The sequence below is a fragment of the Nannospalax galili genome, unplaced genomic scaffold, assembly GCF_000622305.1.
Source record: "Nannospalax galili isolate Female #2095 unplaced genomic scaffold, S.galili_v1.0 scaffold218, whole genome shotgun sequence".
Lineage (NCBI taxonomy): Eukaryota > Metazoa > Chordata > Mammalia > Rodentia > Spalacidae > Nannospalax > Nannospalax galili.
The window spans coordinates 3033398-3043139 of record NW_008343207.1 but is presented as its reverse complement, the minus strand read 5'-3'; the positions used below and the strand labels follow the sequence as shown (position 1 = coordinate 3043139).

General features: G+C 44.3%; 1 protein-coding gene across 3 annotated transcripts in view; it reads left to right on the top strand.

Moving 5' to 3' along the window:
• The window catches only part of Mlxip (MLX interacting protein), an 83754-nt gene that overhangs the window by 45245 nt on the left and 28767 nt on the right, over window positions 1–9742 (top strand). For all 3 annotated transcript variants that reach the window (XM_008839338.3, XM_017799717.2, XM_008839337.3), the window contains exons 2-3: window positions 7721–7827; window positions 9060–9145. In XM_008839338.3, the coding sequence (XP_008837560.1) occupies window positions 7721–7827; window positions 9060–9145 (193 nt within the window). The remainder of the gene's footprint in view (window positions 1–7720; window positions 7828–9059; window positions 9146–9742) is intronic.

Genomic DNA, 9742 nt, shown 5'->3' with positions numbered 1-9742 from the left:
TATTATTATTATTATTTTGTCTTTTTTAGAAAGGGATTCCCTATAGCCCCATCTGGCCTGGAACTCACTATGGAGACCAGGCTGGCCTTGTTCTCACAGGATCCACCTGCCTCTACCTCCCAAGTGCTGGGACTACCAGACCCTGCTTTATTTTTTTGAGACAGGGTTTCCCTGTAGCCACAGCTGGCCTGTCACTCACTATGTAGACCAAACTGGCCTGTATCTCACAGAGATCCACATACCTCTGCTTCCCCAGTGCTGGGATTAGAGGTGTACACCACCACGCCCAGCTTCCTATGTTGCTTTTGAAAAGTGTAAAGCTATTGCTTTTTTCCTAACTCTTTCCATATTATTTCTTTCTGTAAACTTTTAGGAGCCTATTTTTATCTCTTGTAGTTTGAAATTATATCACTAAGAACACAACAAAGATTTTTTCATCTGTTTGTGATACTGTTTCTGTATGCTTTTGGCTTCTCTCATGTTGGAGGCTCTTCTAAATTAATGAGTCTCCACCACATGTTCATAATGATAGTTAACCTAAAATAATCACTGGGGGACTTGGCAGTAGGTAGAGCTGAATTCATTTTAGGGTAACAGGCAGAATGGGCAAATAACTTATTCTGGAGTCTAATTAAATATCAAGTCTTGCAGGATTTTTTTTTCCCCTGTAACTACCCAACTTCTCCAGAGAAGGGTGAATGTTTTTAAAGCCTACACACTGGTATTCAGGAAGTTGGGAAGAGAAGGGAACTGGAACTCTTCATTCAGTATTCAGATGTGTATTTAATCCACCAGAATTCAAAAGAAAAAACAAACAGGCTGGAAAGATGGCTCAGCAGTTAAGAACACTGGTTGTTCTTGCAGAAGACCTGGGTTCGAATACCAGCACCCACGTGGCAGCTAATAACTGTCCATAACTCCAGTCCCAGTGGATCCAGCAACCTCTTCTGACGTCCACAGGCATTGCACGACATGGGTACACTTACCTACACGCAGGCAATACATGCATACACATAAAATAAAAATAATAAATAAAATTTAAAAAAAAAGAAAAAAAAAACCAAATAAATAGAACTCCAGTAGATGATGGTCAAAATACTACCTTTATTGTTAATTATGCTGAGGATGGGGTTGTGAGTCACAGGCTAATTTTCTGCCCTGCATCTGCTCTCTCTAGGAGCAGAGCAGGGTGAGCATGGGCAATTCGATCTCCAGAGGACAAGAGAGGCAGGGCTTGACCATCTGTGCCTGGTTCTTATACTTGCTGGTGATGCCCACTCCACCTGTCTGTGAAGGGGTAAGGATGAGGCAGGGCTGGGGATGTTTTGCTAATGGGTATTCCTCCTGAAAGCATCAGGAACAGTAGAGAAACAAAATTTGATTGTATGAGCAGATGACTGGACCCAGAGACCTATAACCAGTAACCCCTACCCTCTGCCTGCCATTTTTTGGAAAGAAGGTTGAATAAGAGCTGGTGTTTAATTATACCCCAGCTAGCAGAATCTGTGACCCATACCTGCCCTTCCATACTTAATTATCCAGTGCTGTCTTTTTGAAACTTCCAATTTGCCAGGCGTGGTGATGCATGCCTTTAATCCCAGCACTTGGGAGGCAGAGACAAGTGGATCTCTGTGAGTCTGAGGCCAGCCTGGTCTACATAGTGAGTTCCAGGCCAGCTGGGACTATAGGGGGACCCTGTCGAGACAGACAGAGACAGAGAGAGAGAGAGAGAGAGAGAGAGAGAGAGAGAGACTGAGACTGAGACTAACTTGCAATTTGATTTCCATTCCAAAAGCAGACTGTTGTCTGACCTGAAGAATTCATGCTTTGCTAACTCCATCCAACAAAATTTTGAGAGGAGCCTTTGTTTTGTGTCAAGAACCTACCTTCTAGGAAGGGTGACTGGGTCAGGGTGTGTGAAGACTTCTTCATGGAAGGAAACATTCAGCATTTGTTTAATAATTGGGTTTAAAAGCACCCCCTGTATGCTAGCACGGGGCCAGCAGTCCCAAGATGACTCATAGCTAGACCTTCCCATAGTTTGGGTGGAGGAGGGCAGGGTGGCTGGGGCAGGGTCCTCAAGAAGGCAGTGTATGCTTTGAATCAGTGTCCAATATATGGTACCGTTTCTCCTATAGCCAGGATTCACGGGTCCAGGAATCAAGGGTTGGAAGTGGGAATGATTCCACTCACTATCACCCCTGGTGACCCACTAGGAACATTTTTGCTTCCTGTACCCTCGACTTTGCACTCTACTGGCTTGGATGTTTTGGTTCCAGAGGAAGGAATGCTTCTGCCAGGAGAGACAACAAACATTCCATTGAACTGGAAGCTAAGACTTCCCCCTGGACACTTTGGGCTTCTGATGCCCTTAAGTCAGCAGGCTAAGAAAGGAATAACAGTATTAGGAGGAGTGATTGACCCAGACTACCAGGGGGAAATTGGACTGGTTCTCCACATGGAGGTAATGAAGATTATATCTGGAAGGCAGGAGATTCCTTAGGGTGACTTTTGGTGTTACCATGTCATGTGACTAAGGTCAATGTGAAACTGCAACAACCCAGTCCAGACAGGACAACAAATGGCCCAGACCCTTCAGGGATGAAAGTATTGGCCACTCCTCCACGGAAAGAGCCAAGACTTGCAGAGGTGCTTGCTGATTGTGGAGGAAATATAGAATGGGTAGTAGAGGAAGGTAGTTACAAATACCAACTTAGGCCACGTGACCAGTTGCAGAAATGTGGATTGTAATTGACATGAGTATTTTTGTCCTATTTGGTTAATAATAGGCTTGTGCATGTATACACATATGTTAAGCAGATACTTGAGTTATTCTTTTTTAATGTAATTGAGATAAATGTTAAATGGATAAGTATTGTGAACCTATATGATTATATTGGGTTATGAGACACTAAAGGACTAAGCATTCCTCGAAGACCTTATCACCTACTCTAAGATATATAATGCATTGGTCATTGTATGATGAGATAGTTATATCATGTTAGGTGAAATTATGACCTCAACATTGTTTTCATTTGAAAATTAAGCATGACATAGAGAGATGCTATTGTGTGTCAAGTTGACAAGGGGTGGACTTGTGATGGCTAATCCTGGGTGTCAACTTGATTTGATCTGAGATTAACTGAAATGAAAGAGATCTTCTTGATTGGATCATCTAAAGCCAGAAGACACACCCTAAATGTGGGCATTACCTTCTGATGGCAGCTGGTATAAAAGACCAAGGCAGAGGAGAACACCAGGCTTCTTGCTGCTTGCCTTCTCTCACTGGTGAGTTCGTCTTGGTGCTGTAGACTGAAGACTAGCTTATCTTTTGGAATTTGTCAGACCTTCAACGCCAGATTGGTTGGACTACTTGGACTCTATCCTGTGAGCTAAGCTGATAAATCTCTATACATATATATTCATTCTACCAGTTCTGTTTCTTTGGAGAATCCTGACTAATACAGATTGGTGGAGGCCTAGGTGCCTGGTAAGCTTCCCTCAGGATTATGGCTGTGACATAAGAAAGGGAAAGTTGGAAGGCATAAGCTGAAGAAACCTCCAGTACTGAGGAAGGCCACAGATCGTCGTACAGGTTTTCCTTCCTTTTCTGGTTGTGCTTTGAAGAAGGGATGTGGTTGGACTGTCTAGAAGATGTGTTGCGCTACATCACTGTGGAGAGCAGAAGTTTGACCAGTGAGACTTTTAGGATCCCCTGCTCTTGGGGTTCTCTCATGGAGTAACTGCCTTCTGCAATTGTCTTGTGGACCCTTTTAAAGCAGTTTCTCCTGGTTTTGTGGGAAGCTAGACCTGGGGCACGAGAAGGGGTACTGTGGGTGCCTATATAGGAGAGATCTCTTCCCTCTGTGAAGGGGCCAAAGAGCTCATCAAGGAAGAAACTGACAAATCTATACCGACTCTCTAGGGCATCCTTCCTTCCCTTTGTCTTCTTTTGGAGCAGCACTGAGGATCTCAAGGCCTCATGCATACTAGGCAAACACTCCACCATCGAGTTTTACTCCCCAGCCCTCTCTACTCTGTGTAACTTTTGACATTATATGAGTGTTGGTTCTTCAGATGTTAACTTGGGACTAGCAAAGGCGGGAAGACTGTCAGTCATCCATTCTGTCTGCCCAGCAGGTTTTAGACTCATTTCTTTGTGTTTGTATAGCGCCCCATTCTGGCTATAGAGATATTACAGAAACATGGGAGGGTGGAAATGAGAAATCTTGGGGGTTCCTGCCAAAATTTGTTTTTTGTTTATCCTTAAATATCAAGGATAAGAGAACTACTCAGCAGGAAGAATCAGGGAACCCTCATACTAAGCCCTGTTTAGCCTGGTCTCTAGCCCAGTAGATTGAATTTCTCTGTCTTCCACTCCCATCATTATACCTAACAAAAAGTGCTATATAGTCAGACACTGAAGAGGTTCTCATAGCATACCAGCCCCTTTTTTCTTAGAAGTGCATAGCAAAGGTAAGATTGGCCTGCGTCAGCTGGAGGAAAGCTCTGCACAGACCTTGACCGGGCCCTCACGGCTGTTCTTCCTGGAAACCCAGGTCCATCACAACACTTTGTGGATATTTTTGCAGTCATCTCTTAAGTTGTCAATGCTCAGTCAGATTCTGGTGCTGCTGAGCACACAGCACTGCCTTGGAACCTGGACTTCATCAGGAAGGGGTATCAATTATAGAAAAGGCGTTTTTAGATTATATAAAGAGACAGAGTTTCATTTCATTTGTATAATAGAACCACATGCTGGACCAGGCTTGGAGTTGCTGGAGGACCTTGCACAGGACGGAAAAGAGATTGACTTTGTCGAAGGCAGGAGCCATTGGCCTCTGTATTTTCTGCCTCCAGCTTTCTTGGGTCTGACCCCATTTATGTTACTTCAGTGTAGTTACAAGCCAGGCAGGCTTTTCCTTGGTCTTAGCTTAAATATTGTTTCTTCCAGAAAGCCTCCTGATGGCTGCAACAGGATAGATGTTAGCCCCATGCATTGGTTTTCCTCCACACAGGACCTGGGAGGGCAGGAGTCTGTCTGTCTCACCTGTGTCCTTCCTCAGATCTGAGCTCTTCACTCACAAATGCTAGTAGGTCAAAACTCGCATCTTTCAGGAAACTTTAATCTGATCATTAAGAGGAGTATTAATCTTTTTTGCTTTGGAGTTTACTAGGTATGTGTATGTATATTTATATATACAAATTCACACCTTTTTTTTTTTTTGGTCTTTTTGAGAATGGGCCTCCCTGTAGCCCCAGCTGGCCTGGAACTCACCAGGTAGACCAGGCTGGCCTTGAACTCACAGAGATCCGCCTGCCTCTGCCTCCCAAGTGCTGGGACTACAGCCATGTGCCACCATGCCCAGCTCAAATTCACACTCTTATTCAGTCCTTATTAAAACACTCTGGAGGAGGTGGTATTTTTATTTTTACCCAGCAAATAGGTGCCAGAATGCCTAATTGATACCAGAGTTACATAGATGGGGAATGATAATCAATGGAGTCTTCAGACCCCTCAGCTGTGGCCTAGTGAGCACAGGTACAGCTGATCAGTCACCTGGGAGTGGGTCATATGTGCCTTTGGAGTATCAAGGGAAGGGAGAGGAAGAGGTAGGCTCTTCTGAGGCTCCTGATCCTTCTACATGGCCCTTACTCATATTCTAGACACTGTTCTAGTACCACCTAGGTAGACTGTTGGCTGTCAGTGTTTCTCCTACATGCTTAAAAGATGTACTGTAACATTTGCTTAAGGGATGGGCCACAGCTTTCTGTCTGCTATAAAGCCTGATCTCTGGTGGCTTGAGTGGGAGGAGATGGAAAGTTCTGCCACGTGCCCAGCAGGGAATTTTCTTTATATACCAAGCTTTCAGGTTCACTTAATGCCTTGTTTGGGCACCTCCTCAAAACACTTGAACTGTTGTGACAGGGCACATCTTTGCTACTCATGGCCTTTTTGAGTGGGTTAGGAGAAGGAAGGGGCAGGGCTATGACTTGTAATCAGATGGATTCCCTTCAGCCCTTCCTCTTTTTTTTTTGTCTTTTTGAGACAGGGTCTCCCTATAGCCCCAGCTGGCCTGGAACTCACTATGTAGACCAAGCTGGCCTTGAACTCACAGAAATCTGCCCGGCTCTGCCTCCCAAGTGTTGTGATTAAAGGTATGCCACTATGCCCAGCCATCCCTTCAGCCCATTTGATATGTACCAAAGATTGTACCTTACTGTCTCAAGCTATCTGAGAAAGGAACCTCTCTGCCAGCCATCTAGAGGTGACTGTTGGAACAGCACATGGGAAACAACTGCCATGCCACCAAGATATTTTCCCTGCTTGTTCTTACCCTGGTTTGCAAATACTCTTGACTTACTTTAGGAAGAATTAAATGAGCCCTTCCTAGGCAGTAAGAGACCTAAAGGGCCTTCCTTCCCTAGAGAATTACACACAGAATGAGGTGGGATATGGGAGGTAGGTGTATATGCACACACCACACACACACACACTCCTTGGTAATACTTGTTTTTGTTTTGTCAAGGGCCTTGCACATGTTTGGCTGGTGTTCTACCACTGAGCAACAACCCCAGTCTAGTGTTTGTGATTGTTGTCCCAGAGGTTCTTAAAGTGTTGAGGGACCATGAACAAGCTGATGGAGCCTGGGAGAGGCCAGCACTGGCCCAGAGCAGATGGCATTAGAGCAGTGTCTGGAAGGTAGAACAGGGGACAGGTAGAAAGAGTCCCTTAAAGAGTAAGAACCACATGTGTCAGACCCAGAACAGAAGGAACTTGGAGGTCTCAAGGCTGGTGGACATTTGTGTGCTGGGGTTGTCAGTACTGTCTCTTAATTGTAAGAGTCTACCTTAAAATTCTTCTAGAATAAATTGAGAGCACTTGCAGACCAGACTAATAGCAGGCAATGTGAACTGTCTGGTGGCATAGCCATCTTGGCAGTTCAGTTTTCTAGGTGCTGTGCCAGCAGCCACCTCTGAGCAGCTGGCAGAGAGCTCACTTTCTCAAATGGCTTGAGACGGACCAATGGTGGCTGGGAATAAAAGAAGTGGGCCAAGACCTGGTAAAAAGTGCCTGTTTTCTATGGTCAACCAATATTAGTCCAGGTTGGTCTTAAACTCACAACCTTCTTCCTCTACTTCATAAGTGTTGGGGCTAAAGATATATGCCACACACCAGCAATGTGTCTTTTTAAATTTTGTTTTAAATATTTTTATTATTTTTATCTGTATGAGTGTATGTTGCCTACATGTTGCCTACATGTATGTAAGTGTACCTGTATCATGCAATGCCCATGGAGGTCAGAAGAGGGCATTAGATCCCCAGGAACTGGAGTTATGAACAATTGTTAGCAGCTATGTGAGTGCTGGGAACCAAATCCTGGGTCCTCTGTAAGAGTAGCCAGTGCTCTTAACCACTGAACCATCTCTTCAGCCCTGCAACATGTCTTTTAAATGCCTAATTACGAAAAGCTTTAAGAGTAAGCAGAAGGAGCCCAAAGACTGCAGCAAACCCTGTGTGGTAGTCACCTACTGCAACATGTCCTCTGGTCAGAACACTGTCATGCCCCACTTTCTCCCAAATGCTCTGAAGAAATCCCAGAATGACTGTGTTCTGTCATTCTTAGCATGTGGTTGTTAATGGATCAGTCTTCACTTTTAAATTTAATTGCACTTTCTGAAGAACCACTGACTCTCCCCTCTTTGTCTTGCTTTCCAGTGGGAAATTAGTGTCTCCAAAGTGGAAGAATTTCAAGGGCCTAAAACTCCAGTGGAGGGACAAGATCCGGCTCAACAACGCCATCTGGCGGGCATGGTACATGCAGTGTAAGTGTGTTGCCAGTGTGGGAGTGGCAGGTGTTACAAAGGCCCTCCATTTTGAAGTGGGGGTCAGAGGTCTGTATCTTAGAGGCCTGAGTACTTCATGTCCTCAACTGATTCTTAAAATTTGCTGTTTCCAGAAGAATCTCTTTTGAACAGTCTATGACTCAGGGACCAGGCATTTACCAGCCATCAGACACAGTCAACCAACAGAGCCCAACATAAGAAACCCTACCCACAAAGTACAGTGTGCATGTTGGGTGTTTGGGCTTAAAGAAATAGGGGTCCTTTTTCGGGAAATTTGGAGAATATTGCAAAGAGGTGTCATTTGAAGAGCCAATGAGTTTCCATTTCCAGCAGATTTTAAAAGATACAGATATGGGGCTGGAGAGATGCCTTAATGGTTAAGAGCACTGACTGCTCTTGCAGAGGACCAGGTTCGATTCCCAGCACCCACATGGTGGCTATCAACTGTCCTTAACTCCAGTTCCAGGGGAATCCGAAGCCCTCTTCCGACCTCTGTGGCATTTTACGACATGGATGCACTCACATACATGCAGGCAATACACTCATACACATAAAATAAATTAAAAAAAAAAAGATCCAGATGTTACTATGTACATCCTCTTGTCCCCAGCCAGCTTGAGTGTGGGAAGACCCAGTGGACCCTGCCTGCTCACTGGCTGCCTTTGTCTTGATGAGAAGCATCACTTTTTTAAAGTTTTTAAATTATTATTATTATTATTATTATTATTGGTCTTTTTGAGACAGGGTCTCCCTGTAGCCCCAGCTGTCCTGGAACTCACTATGTAGACCAGGCTGGCCTTGAACTCACAGAGATCTGCCTGCCTCTGCTTCCCGAGTGCTGGGATTAAAGGCGTGTGCCACCATGCCCAGCTTTTTTATTATTTTTTATGTGTATGGATGTGTTGCTCACATGTATGTAAGTGCACCTGTGTTGTGCAGTGCCTGCAGAGGTCAGAAGAGGGCATTGTATCCCCTGTAATTGGAATTATGGATGATTGTTAGTCACCATGTGGGTGCTGGGAATCAAACCCAGGACCTCTGCAAGAACAACTAGTGCTCTTAACCGCTGAGCCATCTCTCCAGCACCAAGCTTCACTTTCTTGATCATATATTATTGCCATTCTTTGCCTTGTGCCTTGAATGTAGCAGACTGTGGGGAGTTCCTTCAAGGGTCTTGGTGTAGTGATGATGTCTCACCTCTCTCAACCTAGATTTGGAGAAGCGCAAGAATCCTGTGTGCCACTTTGTCACCCCACTAGATGGCTCTGTTGATGTAGAAGAGCATCGTCGGCCTGAGGTACTTGAAGTGGCAAATGATTGGAGGGTGAAAGGTGGGAGGGTGTTGGGAAAAGAAAACTGCCTTCATTTTTTTTTCCATTAAAATGCTTTTTTAAAAAATTTTTAATAACTACATGATTAGAAGAAGCATTTCATTACAGCTTTAACATATTCAGTAACACACTCCAGAGCAAGAGTAAACTCACTATGTAGACCAGGCTGGCCTTGAGCTCACAGAGATCTACCTGCCTCTGCCTCCCAAGTGCAGGGATTAAAGGCGTGTGCTACCACATCCAGCTTGAATGAGTTTTTAACCTTTAAAAAAGATCTCCATTTCATTTTCAAATATATTGTTCCTTGCAGAAAGACTCATTTTTACTACTAACACTGAGATGTTGGGGCATGCATCTCTAATCTGTATGTATCTGATTATTACTAGACGTAATCAGTTGCACTTGGATCCTTGGCACCTGTGTATGTCTATAAAGTAATCGGGTACATTTCAATGGTAATGTTTATCACGTCTGCTAATTAACATGACAAAATTTCCATGCCTCCTCCTCAAATATAATACATTTTAAAAAATTTGTTGGTGTGTGTGTGTGTGTGTGTGTAT